The sequence below is a fragment of the Acomys russatus genome, chromosome 17, assembly GCF_903995435.1.
Source record: "Acomys russatus chromosome 17, mAcoRus1.1, whole genome shotgun sequence".
NCBI classification, from domain to species: domain Eukaryota; kingdom Metazoa; phylum Chordata; class Mammalia; order Rodentia; family Muridae; genus Acomys; species Acomys russatus.
This window is the reverse complement of record NC_067153.1, coordinates 64161142-64188702: the sequence shown is the minus strand read 5'-3', so window position 1 is coordinate 64188702 and position 27561 is coordinate 64161142. Positions and strand designations below refer to the sequence as shown.

The 27561-nt window shown below is 49.7% G+C and overlaps 2 protein-coding genes across 3 annotated transcripts; both read right to left on the bottom strand.

Moving 5' to 3' along the window:
• On the bottom strand, nucleotides 1–2743 carry Prr13 (proline rich 13). 2 transcript variants are annotated; one of them, XM_051160483.1, is made up of 4 exons: nucleotides 2647–2743; nucleotides 1962–2000; nucleotides 1379–1728; nucleotides 1–108 (listed from the first exon to the last, which is right to left on the bottom strand). In XM_051160483.1, the coding sequence occupies exons 2-4, from the start codon at nucleotides 1978–1980 to the stop codon at nucleotides 61–63; spliced, it is 417 nt and encodes a 138-aa protein (XP_051016440.1). In that variant the 5' UTR covers nucleotides 1981–2000; nucleotides 2647–2743; the 3' UTR covers nucleotides 1–60. The 2 variants fall into 2 exon arrangements, with proteins under 2 accessions (XP_051016440.1, XP_051016441.1); XM_051160484.1 differs by lacking the exon at nucleotides 2647–2743 and adding an exon at nucleotides 2093–2147.
• A 6118-nt stretch (nucleotides 2744–8861) lies between these two features.
• On the bottom strand, nucleotides 8862–16745 carry Amhr2 (anti-Mullerian hormone receptor type 2). The gene is made up of 11 exons (XM_051160430.1): nucleotides 16697–16745; nucleotides 16310–16492; nucleotides 15924–16115; nucleotides 15603–15674; nucleotides 15323–15441; nucleotides 14964–15194; nucleotides 10553–10667; nucleotides 10257–10429; nucleotides 9938–10085; nucleotides 9653–9789; nucleotides 8862–9119 (listed from the first exon to the last, which is right to left on the bottom strand). The coding sequence occupies exons 1-11, from the start codon at nucleotides 16743–16745 to the stop codon at nucleotides 8862–8864; spliced, it is 1677 nt and encodes a 558-aa protein (XP_051016387.1).
• Between the last annotated feature and the right edge of the window lie 10816 nt (nucleotides 16746–27561).

The window sequence follows — 27561 nt, the reverse complement described above, 5'->3', positions numbered from 1 at the left end:
TCTGATGGGACCTTGGCGCTGCTGCTGACACTTGAGGGGAGGAGGGTCCAGACCCTGTGCTCAGTCAGAGTCACTGCTGGAGGAGGAGGAGGAGGAGGAGGAGGAATGCTGCAAGGGGAAAGGACATAGCATCAGATACAAATGACCTCTGACCCACCCAAAGGCCATTTTTGGTGTCACACCCACCCCTCGACCCAAATACCCAGCAGGCAGGAGTCTTATACCATCCTGCCCTAAGCCAACAGAACCCAGGGCTTCAGGCCGGCACACAGAGAAAACCTGTCTTGAAAACCCAAAAAAACAAAAACAACAAAAAAGCCAACCAGGGTTTCCTTCAGCAGTGAGGATACAGGAATGGGTCACACTGTCCCCAGTTCCTGCACAGAACTGATCATACAGATCAGGATGCTCACCTTCCACACCTAGCCAAGGCCAGGAATGTGGAATCAACAAACAGAGCCCAGTTGGAAACAGCTGCCGCCGCCTTCTAAATCCCCAAGTATTAACAAATAACAAGTTAGAATCTACACACTTAAGAGAGGGTAGAGGCTGGGCATGGTGGCACACGCCTTTAATCCCAGCACTTGGGAGGCAGAGGCAGGTGGATCGCTGTGAGTTCGAGGCCAGCCTGGTCTACAAAAGAGTCTAGGATAGCCAAGGCTACACAGAGAAACCTTGCCTCAAAAAAGAAAGGGTAGAAATGGCAGCTGTGTGGGAGATGCTGGAGGTTTGAGCCCCACCAGGGGAAAAGGCGGGAGAGACAGATGGCTGGATAAATCCCACCCAGGGGTCCATCAACTACCATCAAAACATTTTTAAGCTCTCCTCTCCCTCCTCCAGTCTCAACTTTGTTTCTTTCATCCTCACATGTCTACCAAGGAGCCTGGACTCAGGGACTACATACAGCCCAAAGCCACAGAGCAAACACTGGGCACAAAAATCAAACTGAAGCCTCAAGATCTCTGGTTGGTGGTTGGTGCTCCCCCCCACGTCCTGAGGGGAACTGCCGCCCTCACTAATAATAATTAGAGTCCCTGTGGAAGGGAGATACTTGTAAAGGGAGAAAAAAAGATCCTCCTTTGCCCCAGTCTTTGCTGGAGGCTGAGTCAGAGCAGGAACGCCCTAAGCACGCCCTAGGCAATTAGCACAACGCCCAGGGAGACAATAAAGGAAATCAGAAACTAGGGCCCTATAGCCATTCTGTAAATTAGTGACATTTAGATGACCTCAGTGGCTGTGTCCAAGTTTGTCCAAGGGCTACAGCTCCCCGGAGCTGGGGAGATGGGGCACCAAGGAATACACCCGGAGCTGAGGAGACAGGACGGAGCTACTGGTACAGAAATCAGGCGGAGGAGGAAAAGGCTCCCAGGATACTGACCTTTCCGTGTTTGTGTTGCTTGTGCTTTTTTTTATGCTCTTTCTTCATTTTCTTGTGAGTCTTCTTGTCCACCACTATGCCTGGGCCTACCATGCCAGGAGCCAGAGGATTCACAGGGCACATCCCAGGAGCGGGGGGTGGGTAGGGGGGAGGGTAGGGGCCTGAGGGCCGGTACCCTGGACACCCTGGTTGTGGTACAGGGTAAGGTGGCCGACACGGAGGGAACGCTGGGTTCCCCTGGGGAATTCCTGGCGGGCAGGGGCCAGGAGGAAAGGCTGGATTGATAGGCGGTGGGCAGGCGGGATTGGAACCTCCTGGGCACACGGCCTGGGGTGGGTATGGATTCGGCCCTGGAGGAAGAACCGGAGAATAAAGATTACAGCCGCCCAGAACCTCTGTCAGCAACATAACAGAAATGACTGCTTTTCTTTTCAACACATTTGGGAAAAGCAGAACTTGATAGCAGCGGTCCAAAGACTTCGCTTTTGCTTGGGGTTGGGCAGGTGGACCCAGAAACTTCCTGTTTCATGTCATTTCAAAATGGGCTGGGGGTGGGTCTTGAGGGGAGCCCCCAGGTACCTACCAGCGTTAGGGTTCCACATGTCCAGATGTTGGGTCAAGCCTAGGAAGTAAAAAAGGCAAAAATCTGAAGGTCCCAGTTAGGCAAGGGGACTTTTCTAGAACCAGAGCCCTAGCCTCCAGCCTCCGCCTTACAAAAGGCTCTCTCCCTGAGCTGGGCGCACGCCTTTCATGCCAGCACTCTGGAGGCAGAGGCAGGTGAATCTCTGAGTTCGAGTCCAGGCTGGTGGTCTAAAGAGAGAGTTCAGGACAGCCAAGGCTACATACACAGAGAAACCCCGTGTCTAAACAAAACAAAACTTTCCTTCCTCTTTCCAGCGCCCTCATAGCCTACCCTAGCCCAGGGTCTCTAAACCACAGGAATTCTGTCCCCAGGGACCCCCCACCCTACCCCCACCCCCGCTTTCACCATTTCACCTGGCTGGAGGGAGGCCTCTCACTCTCCCCACCTTTCCCGCTCCCTGAAAAGGAGCCGGAGGCCTTTAAGCCTCCGCAGGGGGGCGGAGGGCGCCCTAAACTCCCTGCCTGCCAGCCCCCAGAGGGAACCCCTGAAGTGGGGCTGAGGAAGGACCCCGCCCTGAGGCATGCAGAGAAGGGCAACTCCAGGTCCTCAAACGCTTAGATGAGGGCACACCCACCCACCCAAGAAAGGGCAAATGGAGTCCCTTGGCCAGCTGATGCCCGGTCACCTGCCCAGGGTCGGTGCGCTCCGGTCCTCACTCCCGGTCTGGGCTCGCACTTCCTCGTCACTCGGGTTCATTCCACGCTTCCGCACCGCCCCGTGACCCAGTAGACAAGTATGCAGTCACTCGGCAGGATGATTGGAGAACGGACTTGTCAATCCTACCACGGAAGTGGGCGGAGCCTGTTGCTCTAGCCACCGGGCCGTCCGAGCCTTTTAGAAAAGCTGGATGAAATACAGAAACACTGCAGAAATGCCCCTTAGGGCAGGGCCAGGCCGGGCCAGCGGCAAGCAAGACCCTGGGCTGCCGGACGTAAACTCTCCCTAGTTTTTGTTTGTTTGTTTGTTTGTTTGTTTGTTTATGATTTTCCGAGAGTGTAGCCCTGGCTGCCCTGGACTCGTTTTTTTGTAGACCAGGCTGGCCTCGAATCCACAGAGATCCGCCTGCCTCCGCCTCCTGTGCTGGGATTAAAGGCGTGCACAACCATGTGGTTGTGGAGAATTGAACTCAGCAGCCAGTGCTCTTAACCTCTGAGCCACCTCTCCAGCCCCAGTGTTGGCTTCTTAGAGAGTCTGAGGCCAGCCAACCTACATAAAACCTCAGAGAGAGCCTTGATGCTGTGGTGCTGCCTCCAATCCCTGTACTCCAGAGGAAGAGAGATCTCTGAGTTCGAGGCCAGCCTGGTCTACAGATGAGTCCAGGGCAGCCAGGGCTACACAGGGACTTGTTTTGAAGAAGCAAAAAAACAAAACAAACAAAAAGACCACAGCCTGTGAAAGGCAAAGAGGCATTCTTGAGTGAGAGACAGATTTCCTAATCTCTCACAAGCTTAAAACCTTTTTCCTGAGATGGGGTCTCACTGCAGAGGCCATGACAGTGGCTCCCCTGCCTCAGCCTCCCTAGTGCGATAGATTGCAGTTTTGTGCTCTGTCATGCCACACTTAGGTCACCCACCCATGATGCCCCTTCCACACTTCTCTCTCACCTAGACCCCACTGCAACACAAACCATCTCTTTGTCTCACAAATACATCTGGGATCCCATCACTTCTGCCCTTCTTGCCCTAGGCTGCCAGAATCTCCTGTTCTGCCTCTTTCTTGGTTGGTTGGTTGGGTGGTTGGCTGGCCAGTTTGCTGGTTAGTTAGTTGCTTGGCTAGCTAGTTGGCTGGTTAGCTAGTTGGTTGGCTAGCTAGTTGGCTGGTTAGTTAGTTGGTTGCGTGGCTGCCTGGTTGGTTGCCTCTTTGTTTGGTTGGCTGATTGGCAGTTTGATTGGTTGGTTGGTCAGTTGGCTGGCTAGTTGGCTGATTAGTTAGTTGGTTGGCTAGCTGGTTAGTTAGTTGCTTGGCTGGCTGGCTAGTTGGTTGGTTGGTTAGCTAGTTGGTTGGCTGGCTGGCTGGCTGGTTGGCTGGCTGGCTGGCTGGTTTTGTGAGCCCTATGCAGCACACATTTAAGGGTTGCTCATTTTTCTTAAACATATTGGGTTTATAAAATGAGTTACACAAAAAACAAAACAAAACAAAAAACTCCATTACAAACTAAATCAACTAAATTTCAATTAATGTAATTCAATTGTCAGGAGATTGTATAATATATTATACAATTTTATATATATATAATTTTTGGTTTTGGGTTGTTTGAGATGCGGCCTTCCTATGTAGTCATTGCTGTATAGACTAGACTGGTCCTTCCTGCCTCTGCATCCTTAGTCCAAGGATTAGAGTCATGTGTCACCATACCCTGCTCCCTCTTCCTTCCTTCCTCTCTCTCTCTTTCTTTCTTTCTTTTTTTTTTTTTTTATTAATTTATTTATTGTTGTTTGGTTTTTTTTGTTGTTTTTGTTTTTGTTTTTCGAGACAGGGTTTCTCTGTGTAGCCTTGGCTGTCCTGGACTCACTTTGTAGACCAGGCTGGCCTCGAACTCACAGCGATCCGCCTGCCTCTGCCTCCCGAGTGCTGGGATTAAAGGCGTGCGCCACCACGCCCGGCGTTAATTTATTTATTGTATATGATGCTCTGTTTGCACGTACACCTGCATGCCAGAAGAGGGCATTAGATCACATTACAGATGGTTATAAGCCACCACATGGTTGCTGGGAATTGAACTCAGGACCTCTGGAAGAGCAGACAGTGCTCTTAACTGCCGAGCCATCTCTCCAGCCCTCTTTCTTTTTTTTTTTTTAAGGTTTAGTTACTATTTATGCAGTGTTCTGCCCACATGTGTGCTTGCACAAGAAGGAACCAGATATCATTACAGATGGTCGTGAGCCCCCCTGTGGTTGCTGGGCATTGAACTTGGGACCTTTGGAAGAGCATACGGTGCTCTTAACCTCTGAGCCACCTCTCCAGCCCTCCCCTTCTTTCTTTCATGTAACCCAGGCTCCCCCTGTCTCAGCCTCCCAGATGTTGCTGTTGTAGTTTCACACCATTGTTCCTGGTACCTGAGGAAATTGTTTTGTTTTTGTTGTTCTGAGACAGGGTCTTCCTGTGTAACTCATGTTGACCTTGGATGAGAGGCCATCGTCCCACTTCTGCGTCTCTTGGGTGCTAGAAGAAAAGGAGGGAATCCCCCACTCGGCACTTTATGAAAGATGGTTGGTAGGACTGCAAACATGAGCTTCAGCTCTAACTGTAGACCAAACCCTGTGAAACAAGTGTCCTGCCACTGAGCTATATACCCAACCCATAAACATCATTTTAAAAATATTTTATGTAGGCTTGAAAGGTGGCTCAGCCGGGCATGGTGGCACACGCCTATAATCCCAGCACTCGGGAGGCAGAGGCAGGTGGATTGCTGTGAGTTCGAGGCCAGCCTGGTCTACAAAGGGAGTCCAGGACAGCCAAGGCTACACAGAGAAACTCTGCCTCAAAAAACCAAAAAAAAAAGAAAAAGAAAGGTGGCTCAGAGCTTAAGAGCACTGGCTGCTCCTCCAGAGGTCCTGAGTTCAATTCCCAGCAACCACATGGTGGCTCATGACCATCTGTAATGAGATCTGGTGCCCTCTTCTGGCCTGCAGGTCTACATGCAGGAAGAGCATTGTACACATAATAAATAAATAAATAAATCTTTAAAAACACACACACACACACAACACTGTAGCTGGGTGGTGGTGGCACACGCCATTAATCCCAGCACTTGGGAGGCAGAGGCAGGAGCATCTCTGTGAGTTCCAGGCCAGCCTGGTCTACAAAGTGAGTCCGGGACAGCCAGGGTACACACAGAGAAACCCTGTCTCAAAAAAACAACAGACAAACAGAAAAACATCCAGGAGTGGTGGTGAACACTGGAAGGCAGGCTGATCTCTGTGAGTTGGAGGCCAGCCTGGTCTACAAAGCGAGCCCAGGACAGCAAGGCTACACAGGGAAACCCTGTCAAGGTCATCTTTGACTGCACCTTGAGCTCCATGAAAACCTATCTATAGCCGGGCGTGGTGGCGCACGCCTTTAATCCCAGCACTCGGGAGGCAGAGGCAGGCGGATCGCTGTGAGTTCGAGGCCAGCCTGGTCTACAAAGCGAGTCCATGATGGCCAAGGCTACACAGAGAAACCCTGTCTCGAAAAACCAAAAAAAAAAAAAAAAAAAAAGAAAACCTATCTATAAATAAAATGATGAACAGATGAAGCACTTCACCACAAGGCCTGCACCTTGGTTCTCTCTGCATTCCCTCATCTCTCTCAATTTATCCCTTCTACACTTTTAATTTTAATTTATGTCCGTTGGTGTGGGAGTGACAGATGTTGGAGTTACAGACAGTTGTGAGCCACCGTGTGGTTGCTGGGAATTGAACTCAGGACCTTTGGAAGAGCAGGCAGTGCTCTTAACCACTGAGCCATCTCTCCAGCTCCACACTTTTTTTAAAAAAATTATTATTTATAGAATATTCTGCCCACATGTGTGCCTATAGGCAGAAGAGGGCATCAGATCTCATCATAGATGGTTGGGAGCCACCATGTGGTTGCTGGGAGTTGAACTCAGGACGTTTAGGAAGAACAAACAACTCTCTTAACCTCTGAGCCGTCTTCCAGCCATTCACTTTCTTTTTTGCTGTTGTTGTTGTAGTTGTTAAGACAGGATCTCATACTTAGCCTAGTATGGCCTCAAACTCGCTATGTAGCCAAGATGACCTTGGACTTTTTATAAATATGTTAAACAATTGTTTTTAGGTGTGGTGGCTACATCTGGAATTAACTAAAATTCAAAAAATGGAGGGCACACCTGTGAAGTGTTTTGGCTTAATTGGAAGTGGATGTATCCATATTTAACCCCGGAAGATACAGCTTTTTTTTTTTAAGATTTATTCATTATTATACAGTGCTCTGCCTGCATATACACCCACACACCAGAAGAGGGCACCAGATCTCAGTGTAGATGGTCGTGAGCTGCAACCATCTAAGCACCTTCAGGGCAGTGGCTTCCTTGTGATCGCTCCTCTTCCTCCAGCAGGTGATGCCTCCATTTGAAAATTAACCCTGGTGGTGGTGCTAGAGAGATGGCTTGGAGATAAAAAAGCCATGTAAAGTCGGGCCCTTTAATCCCAGCACTCAGGACGCGAAGGCAGGCGGATCGCTGTGAGTTCAAGGCCAGCATGGACTACAAAGCAAGTCCAGGACAGCCAAGGCTACAGAGAGAGAGATCCTGTCTCAAAATAATAATAATAATAATAATAATAATAATAATAATAATAATAATAATAATAATAATAATAATAATAATAATAATAATAATTAATAATAATAATAATAATAATAATAATAATCAGCAACAGCCATGTATTGCTCTTCCAGAGGACCCAAGTTCAGTACTCAGCACTCATATCAAGTGGCTCACAACTCCAGCTCCAGGGGTATCCAATGCCTTTGATCTCCTCAGGCATCTGTGCCCATATATGTATACACACAGACACACACACACACACACACACACAATTACACATAGTTAAAATAATACAAATAAAGCCGGGCGTGGTGGCGCACGCCTTTAATCCCAGCACTCGGGAGGCAGAGGCAGGCGGATCGCTGTGAGTTCGAGGCCAGCCTGGTCTACAAAGGGAGTCCAGGACAGCCAAGTCTACATAGAGAAACCCTGTCTTGAAAAACAACAACAAAAAGGCAAAACCAACCAAACAAAAAATCTTCAGAAATAAATATTGGTGCCTGCCATGGTGGCATATACCCTTAATTCTAGCACTTGGGAGGCAGAGGCAGGTGGATTTCTGTGACTTCAAGGCCAACCTGGTCTACAAAGTAAGTTCCAGACCAGCCAGAAATACATAGTAAGACCTTGTCTGGTAAGTAAGTAAGTAAATGCTAGTACCTGGAGCTTAGAACGCAGTGCTGCAGATGCTGAGGCAAGAGGGTTGTGGCAAGCTTGAGACTAGCCTACGCAATGTACTGGGTAGTAGGTCAGCCAAGGCTACAGAGCAAAAATAAGTAATAAATAAAGGGCTGAAGAGACAGCTTAGGAGCTCAGAGCAAATACTGCTCTGGCAAAGGACCTGTTCCCAGCACCCACATGGTGGCTCACAACTGCCTGTAACTCTGGTTCCAGGGCCTCTGACATCCTCTTCTGGCCTCCAACATGTCCTGCATGTATGTGGTGCACAAACACACAGACAAACACAAGTACTATAAATAAACACATTTTTGTTTGTTTGTTTGAAACAGGGTCTCTCTGTGTAGCCTTGGCTGTCCTGGACTCCTTTTGTAGACCAGGCTGGCCTTGAACCCACAGCGATCCACCTGCCTCTGCCTCCCCGGTGCTGGGATTAAAGGCGTGCGCCACCCCTGCCTGGATTTTTTTTTTTTTTTTAATCTCCACTTTTTAAAGCTTTTATTTATTTGTTTTTATGTATGAGTGCTCTACTCTGCACATATGCCTGCACACCAGAAGAGGGCATCAGATGACATCACAGATAGTTGTGAGCCACCATGTGGTTGCCGGGAATTGAACTCAGGTCCTCTGGAAGAGCAGTGTTCTTATCCGCTGAGCCATCTCTCCAGCCCCCCCCCCCCCAAAAAAAACAGATCTTAAAATAAAGAAATAAATACACATCAGCGGGAAAGAGTAAGGAGGAGGCGAGCCCAAGGCCAACTGGGAAACCTGGCTTTATTCTCTTTCCTGAGCACGTCTGCCCAAGGGCTAGGAACCCACAAAAACAACGGCAACAGGTGTGTGACCACCACATGTATGTTGGTCTGTGTTGAGGGTCCATGCGAACTGCTCGTTTACACACGGACAGTGGTACCGACAGGCTGAGGACTCTTAGAGCCGGGGCTTGCGTGAACACTGAGGAGGCAAGAGCCCTGCTGAGGACCGAGGGAGAGAACCGAGGCGGGTGCTGAAGGGCAGCTCTCTGGGAAGGAGGGAGCCACCTGAGGGTAAGCCAGGGCTGCCAGGCGCTGCCGCACACACGCCGCCGTCAGCCGCGCTTCTGGGTCTGCATCCCAGCAGTCCTGTAGGAGCTCCGTCAGCCCTCCGGGGTCCTGGAGGGAAAAGACCTCCATATTGGGCATGGCCCGGCCACCCACTCTACAGAGTTCTCGCTAGGCACACTTGTATGGTAGAAACTTCAGGCAGGAGAGTGGGAGAAAGGACATCTCAGGAAATCATTTGCAAAGAGCTCTGCATCTTCACTATTGGTGTCTTGGTATACCTAGAACTGGCTTTAATTGTCCCACAGCAGAAACACAGCTGCATAATACAAAATGATTCGGCACTGGATTGAATTTTGGGATCTACTGTACCTAAAGAGACACAGTCACAGGGGCACAACTCCAAGTAGGAGGAAAGTCAGGGAAGACTTCCTGGAGGAGATGCCTGAACAACAGACCTAACTGATGGAGTGAGGGACAGGACTAAAGGAGGCTGTACAGGAAGGTGCACTTCTCAGGTGGGCGGAGCCAACTGTGTGAAACTTCTAGAAGAAAAGGTAAACTGAGGACTAGCGTAGGAGTCGAAGTTCTGGTTGTGGCAGAGAACCCCCTGGCTCCCAGCTAGCATGCCTTTGGCTTCTTACCATGACAGAGCAGCTCCAAGTGGATGGGATGTTGGGGCGTTTCCTCTCCTCTACCGCCAAGGCCCAGAGTTCACAGGCACTGGGACTGCTGCCCAGTTCTGCCTCATAGGCCAGTTGAAAAGGTGGTGGTCTGTGGTCTGTGAAAAGTAAAGGCATAGACCGTCAGCCCACGCTGGTGAGGGGCCTCCTAGGTAAAAAACCTAGGTAGGGTCATAGTCTCCTGAGATAGGGCAGGATGCACGGGAGACTTTGCTAGTTAGGATAGCGGGGAGGAGAAGACTTTACCAGGCCTTAGATCTGAACAGCGGCTCAGGATCTCCCACAGGAGAAGAGCCAGAGAGTACACATCTGCTCTCTGGAGGGCTGTGCCCCAATCCTGTAGGTCCAGAGTCTTGTCCAGGAGCTCTGGAGCCATGTACCTCTGGGTGCCAGCCTGGAGGATAAGATGAGCAATGGAAGGATGACCTCCACAGCAGCCTGTCCTACAGCTCTGGTCTACACATGCCCCCAGCTGCAGACTCCAGGCCTCACTGTTGCCACAGCAATGGGTACACGGGCGTCTGAATCGTCAGCATCTCAGGTCTCAGACATCAAAAACACTCACCTCCAAAATGGCAGCCGGGCCTCGGGGTTGAGTAGGGGCCAAGGCGGGGGGCTGGGCAAGGCCAGGGAGCACCAAGGCAAGGCCGAGGTCGCCAATGGCACAAGACCTATCTTCCCGGATGAGCACGTTCTGGCTGCTCAGGTCTCGGTGGGCAATGCCTGGTTTGTACCGGCCTGTGGAGAAATCCAAAGCTTAAGGGACGCCGTCCACCTGGCTGCCCTGGACCCAGCCCTTGTCCTCTAAGCGAAGGGAGAACTGGCCTCGTCGATGTGGCTGTTGACCAGCCGGTCACTCACCATCCTGCCAGCGCTCCTCGTGGAGAAATGCCAGGCCCTCAGCCAGGGACAGAGCCATCCTCAGGGAGCTCCCCCAGTCACTCGTGTACTGAGTCAGGTAGTGGCACAGGGAGCCCTGGAGGGAGCAGATGGAGGGGCGGGGCACACAGAGCTGGGGGAGGACCATCCCAGGAGCATAGAGCTATTGACTGACAGAAACACACACACACACACACACACACACACACACACACACCCCTGCACTACCCCAGCAGACAGACATGCTGACAGAACCAGGTCAAGACACCACAGACAGTGGCGGCATGGGAATAGACATCAGTCAGAGTGACAGGAAAAAATAGTAACTCTAGCTGGCTGCACGCCTGGCACCCCTGCACTTGTGAAGTGGAAGGAAGATCAGACACACACACACACACACACACACACACACTATAATTTTAGGCCAGCCCTGGTGGCACACACCTTTAATTCCAGCACCTGGGAGGCAGAGGCAGGTGTTTTACTGTGAGTTCAAGCCCAGCCTGGTCTACAAAATGAGCCCAGGACAGGCAGTGCTATCACACAGAGAAACCTTGTCAGGAAAAGCAAAAAAAAGAAAGCAAAAACAACAACAACAACAAAACCAGACTAAGACAAAAAGAAAACAAAGAAAAAACAAAACAAAACAACAAAACAAAGAGCCTGACGCAGAAAGCTCCAACATTTCAGGCCAGCGTGGGACATGGGGGTGGGGGTAGCTTTATCTAGTGGTGATGACTACTTCCTGTGACCTGCACCCTCCAAACAGGGTTCTCCTACAGGCTCACGGGGACCGCAGGGTGAAGGTGCTCTGATTACTTTGATTTTTGTAGGGTTTTTCTCCCTTTTTCCTTTCTTTCCCTCCTTTATTTAAAAAATTTAGTATGTGTATTTCCTTATGTGTGTGGGTGTGTGTGCCTGCATGTGGGTACCCTTATGTGTAGGGGTGTGCCTGCATGTGGGTACCCGCATGCTACATGGCATATGTGGAGGTCAGAGGACAACTAGATAAGTCCTAAGGACTGAGCTCGGGTCTTTGGGTTTGGTGGGAGCACTGTTCCTGCTGAACCAACTTGGTGGCCCTTTTTCCTTCCTTCCTTCCTTCCTTCCTTCCTTCCTTCCTTCCTCCCTTCCTCCCTCCCTCCCGCCCTCCCTCCCTCCCTTCCTTCCTTCCTTCCTTCCTTCCTTCCTTCCTCCCTTCCTCCCTCCCTCCCTCCCTCCCTCCCTTCCTTCCTTCCTTCCTTCCTTCCTTCCTTCCTTCCTCCCTTCCTCCCTCCCTCCCTCCCTTCCTTCCTTCCTTTCTTCCTTTCCCTTGCTGTCCCAGTCCTCTCCTTTAGGCAGGATCTCACTGTGCGTATGTGCCACCCTGGCTGATGCAGGAGGTCACTATGGAGCTCTAGCGGAAGCCGAGTAAGCTTGCTTGAGGTCAAAGAAGGAGAAAGAAGTGGAGTGCTAATCCAAGAAGTCTGCTGACTCAGAGGACTCAGGACAGAGGTGATCAAGGGCGTCTCGCCCCTCAAACCACCTGAGCTGAGGTATCAGGCCTGCACAGACAAGGGTGGGTGGAAGGAGCCAGGGGAGAAGCAGCAGCCGGAATAGGCCACGAGTTAGCAGGCTGAGCAGTTTAGTATGTCAACAGCTGTGTCCAGGCAGCACTGGGCAGCACCTCAGGACGGGTGATCATGATGTGAGCCGAGAATTCAATAAACGCCACGACATAAAAATGAACTTAAAAAAAAAAAAAAAAAACGAACTAGATGTCATGGCCGTAAAGCAGCTTACATACAGTACGTGTGAAAGTCAGGGGAAGCTAAGAAAACAAGGAAGAATTGCACATCCATGTGTGCTTCCCTGAGGCAGGCTCTCTCACTACCCTGGAGATCTCAGTAGGCTGTCCAGCCAGCAAGCCCCACAGCTCTATCTCCACCTGCCAAGCATGTACCACCATGCCTGGAGTTTTTGTCTTTTTATTTTTGATTTTTCTGGGGGCAGGGGATTACAGGTGTGCGCCACCACCACACCTGGCTCTCTTTTGTCTTTTCTTTTTTTTTAAACAAGTTATTTTACTTTTAGTCAAGTGTGGTGGTACACACCTTTAATCCCAGCACTCAGGAGGCAGAGGCAGGTGGATCGCTGTCAGAATTCCAGGCCAGACTGGTCTACAAAGCAAGTCCAGGACAGCCAGGGCTATACAGAGAAACCCTGTCTCAAAAAAACAAAACCAACCAAACAAACAAAAAACAAACAAACAAAAAAAAAACACTGTTAAAAATAAATAAATAAATAACCTTTTTAAAAAGTTAAGTGTGGCCGGGCGCCGTGGTGCGTGCATTTAATCCCAGCACTCGAGAGGCAGAGGCAGGCGGATCGCTGTGAGTTCGAGGCCAGCCTGGTCTACAAAGTGAGTCCAGGGTGGCCAAAGCTACACAGAGAAAAAATCTTGTCTCGAAAAACCAAAAAAAAAAAGAAAAAAGTTAAGTATGGGCATGTGTGCCTTCATGTGTGAGACAATGTGTGTTTGCAGGTGCCACGGACACCAGAAGAGGGCACTGGATTCGCTGGGGCTGGAGTCACAGGCAATTGTGATGCCTGACATGGGTGCTGGGAGCTTGGGTCCTCTGGGAGAGCAGCCAGTGCTGTTTCCTGCTGAGCCATCTCTCCAGCCTCCCACATCTGGCTTCATAAAATGTAATTTCTGAGAACTGACCTCAGGCCCTCATGCTCCCACACCACAGGCTTTATTGACTAAGCTATATCACCAGGTGGGAAAGTTACTTTTCAATAGGGCCAGGAAGAATGCGGTCAAAAAGGGAACTTTTTAGAACTCAAGATCTCAGCAATAAAAGACTAGTAAAGGTTGCTAAAGCCCCAGGAAACTGTCTAATCACTGACGCAGACTAGGGCTGAAGTCCCACTGGAGCAGGGATCTCAGGGACAGGGACAGCCAGCGCTGAGGTGGGTAAGCAGGAGACAGGAAGTAGCTGCAGTGAGGGGCAGGACTCTCGCCTCATCCATCCTGGGCAAATGAGCATCCCTTTCTCATCTATGGATGACAACTTCTACCTCATATATGCTTCTAAAGGTAAGGAATGTAGGCAAATGTCTTCAGAGCGCCCAGAGCAGCGCATGGAACTTAAAATGCACCCCAATCTTCAGGGGGCCCAGGCTCCATGTGGTCCCGCCTTCACCTATTTCCTCCTCTTCACTTTTTTTTTTTTTCTCTTGCTTTGGGGTTTTGTTTTGGATAGGGTCTTGCTATGTAACCTTGGCTGGCCTTGAACTCACACAGATTTGCCTGCCTCTGCCTCCCAAATGTTGGGGTCTAGGGTGTGTACTCCTGCACTCGGGCCTGTTTTGTTTCCTTGAGTCAGGTCTTATGCAGCCCAGGATGGCCTGGAATTCACTCTAGTCCTCTCATTTTAGCCAGCAGAGGCAGGTGGATTGCTGTGAGTTCGAGGCCAGCCTGGTCTACAAAGCGAGTCTAGGACCGCCAAGGCTACACAGAGAAACCCTGTCTTAAAAAATACCAAAATAAACCAAAACAAATCTTCCTAGAGGGGGATCTTTGGGAGCCCACACCACAGAGCATGTGTGGAGTCCTCTTCTTCTACGGGTTTGAACTCGGGTCGCCAAGGCTTGCACAGCGAGCATCTTTACCTGAGCCATCTCAAGAGCCCCTCAGGCCGAACCTTAGTATAATTTCTTTTTTGAAATGATTTATTTTATTTGCATTGGTGTTTTGCCTGCATGTAGGTGTGTGTGAGGATGTCAGATCCCCTCGAGCTGGAGTTACAGATGGCTGTGAGCTGCCATGTAGGTGCTGGGGGGAATTGAACGCAGGTCCTCTGGAAGAGCTGCCAGAGCTGGACTCAAACTCAGTATTATTTCGTACTTATCCAATGCCCCCTCCTTTAGCCCTTAGCACACTGGATATATATGGTACTTGTATGTGTGTTTACCCATTTCTGTGACCCATTAGTCTAAAGGGACCATGTGTGCTTTTCTCAGCATCTTCCAGTACTTGCCAGATAGTTTATAAATATTGGTTAATATAAATATTGGTTAATGGGCTTGGAAAGCTATGCCTGGATGAGTGTTTAGCAACGGCTCACTCCTAGCCAGGCAGAAGTAGGACACGCCTGTAATCCCGGCAGAGGCAGAAGAATCTCAGTGAGTTTGAGGCCAGCCTGGTCTACAGAGTGAGTTCCAGAACAGCCAGGGCTACAGATATAAGGAAACTATCTCAAAAAAAAAAAAAATCATTCTAAGGAAAGTACAAAGCAGGAGAGTAGGCACAGGTAAACCTCCTCCAACCCCCCAACCCTCCCCCCACGGAGAGCATACATACAGGCATAGTGCATAGTATAGACAACAGAAACGTCTTGGTGCTCACCTTAGGGTACAGTTCCAGCACCAGCAAAGGCCCAGAGGGCAGGGGGCCAGGGCCCCCGTGGCCAGCAGTGATGAAACGAACGATGTGTTCATGCTGTAGTCCGGGCAGTTGATACACAGCTCTCTCGGCTCGGAACTGGGCCACAGCCCTCGGTGGAAAGGCCTTGATGGCTACCATCTCACCCTGGAGCCTCCCGGCCCAGACGACGGCATGACCTCCTTCCTGGATTACCTGGGGGTGGGGTGGGGGGGAACACACTGCACTGAGTGTGGACCTCAGAGCTAGTCCCAGGGCCAGGTTCCCTCGCCAGCAGAACCTCCAGGATTACCACAGGAACCCACCCTCCTTCCCCAGAGCACCTGGGAGAAGCACAGCTCAGCCAGCTCGGGCAGTTCCTCACTGCAGTCTTCGCTGGAGCCCGTACCTGGCTCCGGGTCGGACCCACTGTCCACTCGACAGGTCTTTCGTTGTAGCAGGGCTGAAGCAGAGAAGAGCTCCGGGGTAGGACATACAGGGACGCACGCAGCCAAGGGGGGCTATGTGGGGCCTTGTGGGGCTACACAGAGCCCAGCACTGGGCAAGGCTTGGGACGTTGGGAATGCTTCTTGCTGTCACAGAGGGAGGGGCGGGAGAGGTTACCCAGGATGATGCTGGCCAGCAGCAGGACGAGGAACATTCCTAGCAGCAGTAGTGCCATCCAGACGGGCCCACCTGGACACAAGGCAGGAAGGCACGTGGGTGAGCACGGGAGCCTCTCCCCTCTTCAAAGAGTTTGCTTTCCTAACCGTGCTGGTCACAAGCCCCCTTATCTCCCAGTCACTAGGGCAACCAACTTCCCAAGGCCACGAGGAGGAATACTTTGGATGGGGGGGGGGGGTGGGGTGAGAACTGCCCCCCCTTCTCATCCTGACCTGTGCTCCTGCCCCATCCGGGTTCTAATACCCTGAGGAAGGCAACTACCTGAGGTAACCTGGGGATCCTGGGGGCCAGGAGCCCCTCCGTTGCCCGAAGGAGGCAAATGGCTGTAATTGGCATTGCAGAAGTCAGCGCCACAGGAGCACGTGAAGAGAGTGGAGGCGGGGCTGGGGTGAGCTCGAGGGACCGGGTCACACTGGAGGGACTCACAGCCTGGCTCGTCACTGTCTCGGCATCCTGATGGGGTGGGATTAAAGAGAGTCCAACGCAGTTTGGGGGACAGAGAATGAATGAACCCCTTCTCTGTGGAAGGCATCCCTTCCCATGGCACGCCCCATGGCACCTCCCCTTCCTTCTTGGCTATCTCCGTCGACCTGGGCATGCCTCCTCCGGCACCCTAGCTCTCACCCACCATATACTTTGCCACTCACCTTGCATCTCCACTTTCGCCCGGCCGTTGGTCAGGTTCCAGATCCCAAAGCAGCAATGGCTGTAGAGGCAGCGGATACCCTGGCCGGGCCCTGGGCTGGTACCTAGCACTTCCCCGAGTGTCTTTGCGCTCCCCCGCACTCCGGGAGCCTCAAAGAACACACAGGTCCTCCTGTTTGGGGATACTGATGTCCGAGGTAGAGAAAAGGGAGTCAAAAAGGCAGTGAAGGGCAGGGACACACAACAGGCGAGGGATAGACAAAACATGCGGGCTACATCCCAGGGTCCTGCACAGCAGAGGCCCGAGGTCCGATCCCCGCCATGGGGACACGTGGCTCGGCCCTTCACCAGGCCCACTCACCTCCGCTTCCCTCTCTGTAGACACTTACCTTGTGCAGCTGCATGAAGCAACGGCCTTAGCCCCAGTGTCCTCAGCATCCTGGATGGGCGGCAGTGGGACAGCACAAGCCGCCACAGCCACCCCAGCCAAGCTTCCAAGCCCTCAGTCCCCAACTCCGACCAGGCTCTGTCTGTCCTACCCCAGTCTCTGCCCTGGCAGAAGGGCTGCTGTCGGGGAGAGGTGGGTGTGAGGAAAACGGAGAGAAAGGGAGGAGCAGGGAACCAGCCTCATATCCTTTCCTCAGCCACCTCCTCTTTTCTCCACAGAGGGGGAGGAAGGGACCTTGGCTGCCTGGCTGTGAGAGCCCTGTGATAACTAGGTGGGTATCTCAATCTCTACCCTCTGCTGACCTTGGAAGAAGGTTCTGGAACTTCTGCCTATCTCGGACAGATGTCAACTGTTCAGAGTCGCTCAGTGCTGCCCAGATGGTTCCCACAGATTGAGGGCTCAGATCCGTAGCATTCTGAACAGATGAAGACTTCACAAAAAAAATCATGCGGGGGGCATGGTAGCACAGGCCTGTAATTCCAGTACTCTGGGAAGCAAAGGCATAGGGATTTCTTTCTTTCTTTTTTTTTTTTTTTCTTTTCTTTTCTTTCTTTCTTTTTTTTTTTTTTAAAGACAGGGTTTCTCTGTGTAGCCTTGGCTGTCCTGGACTCCCTTTGTAGACCAGGCTGGCCTCGAACTCACAGCGATCCGCCTGCCTCTGCCTCCCGAGTGCTGGGATTAAAGGCGTGTGCCACCACCACCAGCTTTCTTTCTTTCTTTTTTCTCATTTTTGGCAGGTGGATTTCTGTGACTTTGAGGCCAGCCTAGTCTACAAAGCGAGTCAAAGACAGCCAGGACTATTATACAGAGAAACCCTGTCTGGAAAAACAAAAAACAAAACAAAAAAAAAAGTTTGAGGTCAGCCTAGTCTACAAAGAGAGTTCTAGGACAAACAGAGCTACACAGAGAAACCCTGTATTGAAAAGCCAAAACAAAAGAGAAAAAAAAAAAAAAATCACAGGCCAGGTGTGGTAGTGCACATCTTTAATCTGAGTACCATGGAGGCAGAGGCAGGCATTTGAGATCAGTCTGGTCTAAAAGCAAGTCCAGGACAGGCAGGGCTCTGTTATACAGAGAAACTCTGTCTCAACAAAATAAAACAAAACCAACAACAACAGCAACAAAAATCACATGCCGGGCATGGTGGCACATGCCTGTGGAGGCAGAGGCAGGTGGATCACTGTGAGTTCGAGGCCAGCCTAGTCTACAAAGTGAGTCCAGGACAGCCAAGGCTACACAGAGAAACCCTGTCTCAAAAGAAACAAACAAATCACGTCATAGGGCTGGTCAAATGGCACAGTAGTCAAAAGCACTTGCCACTCTCATAGGACACTCAGGTTTGGTTCATCTACACAGCAGTTCATGACGGTTTGTAACTCCAGTTCCAAAAGATTTCAGCCTCCATGGGCACCAGGCATGAGATGTACAGACATACATGCAGCCAAAACAACCAAGCAAATAAAACAAAATATGATCAGCAAGTGCTCCTTTTTGCTTGTTTGTTTGTTTTTCGGCACAGGGTGTCTCTGTGTAACCTTGGCTGTCCTGGACTCATTTTGTAGACCAGGCTGGCCTCCAACTCACAGAGATCCACCTGCCTCTGCCTCCCAAGTGCTGGGATTAAAGGTGTGCGCCACCACCACCTGGCTTCAGCAAGCTCTTAATGCTGAGGCACCTTTCCAGCCATCCAAGATAAATAAAGCTTACGTGCACACACAGTAGTGGGTACAGAAAGCTATAGTGTGAGCAGTACAGAGCACTTACATGCACACTCAGTGTGAGCAGCACAGAGCGCTTACATGCACACACAGCCCCAAGGACTCAAACACGGAGAAAACCACCATCATTGAGAAGATAACTTTTATTGAGCATCTACAATGTTTTAGAGACCTGTCAGGCCAGGTGTGGTGGTGCACACCTTAATCCCAGCACTCGGGAGGCAGAGGCAGGCAGATCAGTGTGAGTTCAAGACCAGCCTGGTCCACATGGCAAGTTCCAGGACAGCCATGGCAACATAGACTGTGTCTCAAGAAAATATTTCCAAGCTGGGCGTGGTGGCGCACGCCTTTAATCCCAGCACTCGGGAGGCAGAGGCAGGTGGATCGCTGTGAGTTCGAGGCCAGCCTAGGCTACAAAGCGAGTCCAGGACAGCCAACGCTACATAGAGAAACCCTGTCTCAAAAAATTAAAAAAAAAAAATTAAGAAAATATTTCCAATGTTTGCAATATCTCAGTATTTGAATTTGGATTGCTGAGAAGTGGGTTCCTGCCAGCATTACGTTTTTTTCAATAGGCGAACAGCTGGGAAGGGAGCCTGCAGTTTAGAATTTCACCACCGGGGGTCAGCACACATAGAACCTGTGGTCCCTGCTGGTGACTCACAGACGACACCTCCAGAACGTCCCAAGCACTATAACATATACAGGGAGGCCAGAGGGTGTGAGGAAGGCGTGCCCATAGGCTTGTGTTACGGGTGCTCATTCCACCCCTGTGGGCGGCTGGCTTCAAAGAGCTGGTCAAAGGGCACTGGTTCCCTGCTCTCCTAGCTTCTGTCCTCATTGGAGCTGCCTGGAAACTTTGTCTCAGAATGACCTAGCTGAGATCCGAGGTGAAGGCACCAGCTTGCGACAGGGGCCTTTCCCTTGGGGGAAACGCACCGGGAAGCCCTAACTGTGAGGCTAGGCCGGCTTCGCATCCGTCTGCAGGCGGGGCCGCGCTGGTAACGAGTGTGGGATGCTGTACTCGGCTCCCCCGTCCTCCTCCCCTGGCTCCCAGATCAGATAAGAGGGGCTGTGGGCAGCTGAAGATCAAACGGCTCCTTTTGTCCGGAAGGTCTCTGGAGAACCTCTCCTCCTGAGTGGGAGCAAGGCAAGGACGCCACCTCAGTCAAAACAACCCAGAGGGGGCTGGAGAGAGATGGCTCAGAGGTTAAGAGCACCGACTGCTCTTCCAGAGGTCCTGAGTTCAATTCCCAGCAACCACATGGTGGCTCACAACTATCTGTAACGTGATCTGATGTGCACGGTATACATAATAAATAAATAAATAAATTAATTAAAAAAACAACAACAACAACAACAACAACCCAGAGGCCAGTGGCAGTGCTCGGTCCTGCGATTTCAGCTTTTGGGAGGAGGAGGCAGAAGACTGCTGCAGGTTTGAGGCCACCTTGGTCTACACAGTCAATCCCCAGGCCACCCTGGGCTAGAGTGAAACCTTTTCTCAAGGTGGTCGGGGTGGGGGCGGAGAGACAGAAGCTGCGTAGTTGGCATCCCAAGCACCGACATAAAAAACCGTATGTGGCTGCATGTGCACACACACATACATACCCAGGCTTAGCAGGTCCTTGCTTTTTACAAAGGATCCGAGTTCAGTTTCCAGTTCACAAATACCTGTTAGGTATTGCTCCAGAGAAGGCAGCACCCTCTTTTCCGACACCTGCACTCATGTGCCAGCACACACACATATACGTCTGTCCCTACCCCCACGTGTGTGTGTGTGTGTGTGTGTGTGTGTGTGTGTGTGTGTGTGTATGAAAGCAGAGATCTAGGTCAGGGGAAGGAGAGAGAGACCATGCTAGAGTTGATGAGACTTGTTTGAAAAAGATGGAGGCCAGGAGTGGTAGCACACACCTTTAATGCCAGCACTTGGGAGGCAGAAGCAGGCAGATCGCTGTGAGTTTGAGGCCAGCCTGGTCTACAAAGTGAATCCAGGACAGCCAGGGCTACACAGAGAGACCCTGTCTCAAAAAAGCAAAAAGAAAAAAAGAAGATGGGAAGGGCCTAAGATCAGACACCAGTCTTAGGTAATGTCTCTGAAGAAGACTAGAGGGGCTGTTAGTGTCACATTCTGCTTTTCACTGCCAGATACACATACGTAGTTTTACTTAAAAGATTTATTTTTTAAAATTATTATTATTTTCTTTTTTTTTTTTTTTTTTTTTTTTTTTTTTTTCGAGACAGAGTTTCTCTGTGTAGCTTTGCTGTCCTGGACACAATTTGTAGACCAGACTGGCCTCGAACTCACAGCGATTAGCCTGCCTCTGCCTCCCCAGTGCTCAGATTAAAGGCGTGCACCACCACGTCCGGCTTATGCCTGGCTTTTTTTTTTAACCTACTTTTTAGAGTGCCCCAAGATTTATTATGTACACTGTGCTCTGTCTGCATGTACACCTGCAGGCCAGAAGAGGACATCAAATCACACTATAGATGGTTGTGAGCCACCATGTGGTTGCTGGGAATTGAACTGGGGACCTTTAGAAGCGCAGGCAGTGCCCTTAACCTCTGAGCCATCTCTCCAGGCCCCCTGATTTTGGGTCTGTACGTTGAAATGCAGTATCTTTAGAGCCCAGCAAAGAACATCATCAAATCTGGAGCTGGAGTTACAGGCAGTTGTATGCAGCAAAATGTGGGTCCTGAAAACCCAACTCTGGTTTTGAAAGAGCAGCAAGCATTCTTCTTTAGTTTTTCTTTTCTTTTTTTTTTTTTTTTTTTTTTTGGTTTTTCGAGACAGGGTTTCTCTGTGTAGCATTGGCTGTCCTGGTCTCACTTTGTAGACCAGGCTGGCCTCGAACTCACAGCAATCCACCTGCCTCTGCCTCCCAAGTGCTGGGATTAAAGGTGCGTGCCACCACTGCCCAGCTTCTTCTTTAGTTTTTCAAGACAGGGTTTCTCTATAACAGCCCTGGCTGTCCTGGACTAACTTGTAGACCAGGCTGGCCTTGAATCTACCTGCCTCTGCCTCCCAAGTGCTGGAATTAAATGCGTGTGCTACCATGGCCCGGCAGCAGCAAGCATTCTTAACTACTGTCTCTTTGGCCCCTTACATTTTTGTTTGTTTGTTTTTGAAGCAAGGTGTTTTGTTGTTTTTAAAAGATTTTTATTTATTATGCAGGTTTTGCCTGCACACCAGAAGAGGGCACCAGATCTCATTATAAATGGTGTGAGCCACCATGTGGTTGCTGGGAATTGAACTCAGGACCTTTGGAAGAGCCATCAGTGCTCTTAACCTCTGAGCCATCTCTCCAGGCCCCTGAAGCAAGGTTTTACTGTGTAGCCTTGAACTCCCCAACATCCACCTGCCTTTGTTTGCCTCAGGAATGCTGGGATTAAAGGCATGCGTGCCCACATTTCCCAGTGGTTAAGCTCAGGTTGTCTGAGTCAGCAGCAAGGGCCTTTACCCCACTACACCCTCTCACTGGCCCACCAGCGTCAGACTCTGCCACAGGAGGCTTAGAGAGAGGAGTAGCATACTGCTACAGAAAGAAGTCACTGGCCTGCATCCAGGTGGCTGGCAGTAATATGAAAACACCCCAAAGAATGGACGCTAACAAGGTGGTCTGAGAAGTGAATGGATGGGGGGAAAGGGTATAAATTGCTTCTACTAACTTTGGGAAGGGTAGTAGTTAGATTAACAACCTGAAAAGGAAGCAGGTTCCCCCTCCACCCCTCCACCCCCCCAATCAGGGCTGGGTAGAGGGAGCCTGGGAACATTCTAATAAGCTAAGGAGGGAACCAAAGGAAGGCTGAAGATGAAAGGAGAAAATCACATCAAAACAAAGAACAAAGAGAAGTCAAATGAGAACAAAATGGGGTGGCCTTCAAACAGAAAAAAAAAAAAAAAAAAAAAAAAAAAAAAACCAAAACAAAAACCAGTATTTCTTTCCTAGTAAGAGGGGATGGGGCAAACTAGTGGGGAAACATCTTTGTGATGAGGTGAGGGACAGTTTGAAGAAATCCCAGCATCCATTTTCTCCATGAAGTAAAAATGAGGTCCAGACAGAAGGAGCAGTATCTGTCTCGCAGGCCCAACTAACTGCAGAGGCCTCAGTGGGAGGGCCTGTCTCATTTAGCATGTTGCCTTAGCTTAGTACCAAATAAATAGCAAAGGCTCAAAAACACTTAATGGATGAGTAGATTACACTACCCCGAGCTTGGTTTCAGGCTGTTAAAACACATTTCTGGCCGGGCATGGTAGCACTCACCTTTAACCCCAGCACTGGAGAGACAGACAGGCAGATCTCTGAGAGTTGAGATCAGCCTGGTCTGCACAGAATTCCAGGCTACAGAGGGAGACTTTGTCAAATTGTTCAGTCCGTAAAGTGCTCGCTACAATAGCAGGAGCTGAGTTAAAATTCTAAAAATCCACCTCCGGAGTAGTAGGATTAAAGACGTGGGGCCACCACCACCTGGCTTCAATTTGTTTGCTTTGGTTTTTGTTTGTTTGTTTGAAACAGGGTTTCTCTGTGTAGCCTTGGCTGTCCTGGATTTATTTTGTAGGCCAGGCTGGCCTCGAACTCACAGTGATCCACCTATCTCTGACTCCTGAGTGCTGGGATCACAGGCATACAATACCACACCCAGCTTTATTTGGTTTTTCGAGGCAGGACTTCTCTGTGGAGCCCTGCCTGTCCCGAAACTACCTTTATACACGAGGCAGGCTTCAAACTCTGAGATCTGACTGACTGTCCCTCCAAAGTCCTGGGAATAAAGGTATGCACCATCATGCAGGCCTCAAAACAAGGTGGAAGACAATAGATACCCAAGGTGGTCCTCCGTGTGCATGGTGACACACACACACCTGCATTCACATGCAGAGTTGTTTCGATTAATTTTTTTTTTTTCTGTGTAGCCCTGGCTGTGCTGGACTTGCTTTGTAGACTAGGCTGGCCTTGCACCTGCCTCTGCCTCCCAGAGTGCTGGGATTAAAGGCCTGCGCCACCATGCAAAACCCATTCGGTGAACTTTTGAGTACAAGCCTGTAATTAGAGTCCTTGGGAATCTGAGGCAGAAGGATTGTCTGAGTTCAAGGTCAACCTGGGATACACAGAACTTATACCAACAAAAAAAAGAAAAAAGGGTGGGAGGCTGGGTTATATGAAAATTCTTTGCAACTTTTCTGTAAATCTAAAATTATCTTTTCTCCCTAGAAGAGAAAATATTCCAAAATAAATAGCTTATTTAAAAGGTGGGCAGAGGATTGGAGAGGAGGCTCAGGGTGGTCAAGAACACTGACTGCTCTTCAGAGGTCTCCCAGCCATCTATAATGTGATCTGATGCCCTCTTCTGACCTGCAGCTGCACATGAAATAGAGCTGTAGTTCCGTTGGTCATGTGCTTTCCTAACATGCATGAGGCCGTAAGTAGAGGCTTGTAAACCTAGCACTAGGGAAGTGGAGGCAGAGAAACAGAAATGCACAATCCTCATCTACCTAAGGGGTCAGGGGGCCCATCCTCTGCTGGACTGTCAAACAAAACCCAGGGTGCGGTGGATGGGGGAGCTGGAGGGACGGCTCTGCTAGGCTGAGAGCATGCCATACTGGTCTAGAAGTCCCAGGTTTGATTCCTAGCACCCACATGGCAGCTCACAGTCCTGTGTAACTCCAGTTCCAGGCTACCTGACACCCTCTGATCTCCATGAGCACTGTACATCTGTGGGGCACAGACAGACAAAATGCCCATACACATGAAGTCTTAGATCCCAGCACTTAGAGGAAAAGGCAGGTCCATCTCTGTGCCTTCTAGGTCAGCCAGGTCTCCTCCATAGTGAGTTCCAGGACAGTCAAGGATACATAGACCCACCCTGTCTCAAAATACCCAAAGAATTTTTTTTGTTTTTTTATAAAAGGGGTGATGGTGATGAAAATATGGCTCAGGGCTAAAAGCCTGTTACCAAGCCTAACAACCTGAGTTATCCCTGTGCTCCCTTGGTGTCAGAATAGATGGACTCCTGCGAGTTGTCTCTGACCCCCACAAGCACTGTGGCCCCACCACAAATGCAGCCACGAGTCACACAAGTCGGGGCTGTCCCTACTCTTCCAGGTCATCTCAGCCATCTTTCCTAAGGGGCCAGGAATCAAACCCAGGCATCATGCACAATGCCAAAGTACTTGACCTTTGAACTCTAGAGCCCTCGCTCCCTCCCCATTTGCAACACCCTCCCCACTTCGCCCCAGACAGGGTTTCTCTGTATTTCCTGGGCTATCCTGGAATTCACAGTTCCTCCTTCCTTTGCCTCTCAAGTACTTGGATTAAAGGAGTGCACTACCACCACACCTGACTCCCACTTTTGTTATTTTTGAGACAGATTCCAAACTAGCCTGGAACTCCCTAAGTAGACCAATCTGGACTCTTGAATTCACATGAACTCAGCCTTCCCAGTGCTGGGATTATAGACATGAACTCATGATAACCTCTAAGTCCCTCAAACCTCTATGTAGCCAAAGCACACAGATCTGTTGGTGAACCTTCATCTAAGGTTAAAGTGTGAAGTTGATGCATTAATTAAAATGTGTGCAAGTACAACAGAGTACAGCTGCAGCATCTGCTGGATTCAAAGTAGAAACTCACCACAAACATCCCATTCCCAACCCTCTCAATACACCAGAGACATGATTTATTAAAAAAATTTTTAATTGGTTTACAAAGGAGCTACAGACTACATTGAAACTAATCTTTGTACAAAAGGCAGAGAGATTGAGATAGGGTATAGAGAAAGAGATACTGAGACCCCAAACACCAGGGACAAAGTTAGGGGGAGAGAGAGAAGGAAGACAAGAGATCAGCATCACACGCACACAAGAGTGAGGGCAGAGAACAGAGTGAATGACGACTGTTGAGAAGGATTTACCCACACAGCCCTGGGGATAACTGGACTGGAACCCACAACAAACACAGCATGAGATTAAAAGGTTTAAAGGCAACAGTGGCACGGAGACTGGTTATTGCCAGTATTAAGAAAGATAAACTGGTTTTTAGACACCAGATTGGAGCACTACCCCTCTGCCGTGGGATGACAGACGTGGGGGAGGGAAGCAGGCCCTAGGGCAGCTGCCTTTGGTTTCCTCAGATCAGTATCAACATATTCTCTTCAGACGTTGTGCCCTGTCTTTAGCTAGGTAAGGGCTGTTAGGATGCTACTAGGAGAAAAGCATCATCAGAAATATGAAGAACTGCCATTATCCACAGTTTTCAAGAGCATTACTGGAAAAGCTGGGTAGAGAGAATCAGTTCCCTAGTGGAGAAGGCACAGTGTGATTCCTGAAGGCAAGATATAGGAAAGCACACAACAAGCGGCTGTACTGAAATCCCCTGCCTAATTTGTCATGCTACTCAGCCCCATGAGGAGCTGGGGCTTAGAGGAGCTGAGGACTCGTGGTCCCTATACTTTCTTAGCCGAAACAACAAAGGTCAGGTCAGGCCATTTGGTGAAGAAGGGACAGATGGAAAAACAAAACAAAACGTCACAAACTTCACTCTCAAATGAGTGCTGTGGAGGAAACATCTTGGGTTTAAGGAGTCGGAGCACAGCTGGGCGTGGTGGTGGCACACGCCTATAATCCCAGCACTTGGGAGGCAGAGGCAGGTGGATCGCTTTGAGTTTGAGGCCAGCCTGGTCTACAAAGGAAGTCCAGGACAGCCAGGGCTACACAGAGAAACCCTGTCTCGAAAAACAGAAAAAGAAAAACTTAAAAAAAAAAAAAAAAGGAAGTCAGAGCAGAGATGACTTAGGGAAGGGATGGAGCCAAGAAATGCCCTCCTCTCCCTTCTCAGCCTTCGAGCTACAGCACGCGAGCCAAGTCTGGAAGAGGGAGTAGGAGCCTGAGCTAAAGGCTGCTTAATGTCTTTCTGGGGGATGGTGTTTAATGAAGGCAGACTAAGAAAAGAGACAGGTCAACCTCAACAGGTCTGCTCATCCTCCTAGATGAGATCTGTACCCCCAAAGCAGAGCCAAGAGAGGCACCAGAGAAAACAGTCTCCTAAACCAAAGCCACAGCCTGCCGTGTTTTATCAGCAGCCTTCAAAGCAATGTTTTCTGGGGTTGGAAATGTGCCATACCCTCCTTTCCCAGAGCAACCGCTGCTACCTTTATCCTTGTACGTTACTGGCTCTTCTAAATCTTGAGATTTCAAGCATTTCTCCTTCCAAACCCACGAGGCTACCCAACTTTGTCTAGGGAAAGCAAAGCCATGCAAAGGGGCCCTCAACTGAGGCTGGTACACTGTCCCATTTCCTTGGTATGTGAGCTCTGGTTCACTTTTGATCTGATCCCAAGGTCCAACAGACATCAGGGCACTTAGAATTGAATGAAAGCTTTAATCATGTAGCACCAGGGCTCCCTCAAAGTATAACAGAGGCCTGATTAGCACCCCCAAAAGAACCCCTCAAAAAGTATCCAAATTACAGCCGGGCGTGGTGGCGCACGCCTTTAATCCCAGCACTCGGGAGGCAGAGGCAGGCGAATCGCTGTGAGTTCGAGGCCAGCCTGGTCTACAAAGTGAGTCCAGGATGGCCAAGGCTACACAGAGAGACCCTGTCTCAAAAAACCAAAAAAAAAAAAAAAAAAGTATCCAAATTTATTGCGGCCTAACAAAGACCTGTAGCTTCCAGTATTCACATAATGTGAAGTATGAACAATACAAAATATACTCTGAAAGCCACACACCTGCAGTTCATAGTGCTTTCTCAGATTTGTTAAAAAAATACAATGCTTAGTTTTCTATATAGGATATACAAAAGCAAAAAATATATATATGTGTATAGTAGAAATAAATCAGCCATAGTAATTTACAGCTTTAGTCTCCAACCCTCCCCAGATTATAACACCTTGACCCATACATCAGTCTATACTTTCTGTGATTAAAGGCTCTATTTTTTCTGAAACCAGGCTAAGAAATACCTATTATATTGCATTTTGAATAGCACCCCCATAAAGAGTGCCTGCTGGGAGGTCCCTGGAGGAAGATGGTGGGTCAGTCCTTTCTAGGACAAAGGTGACAGCCAAATAGTGTGTACATGAATATGAATGG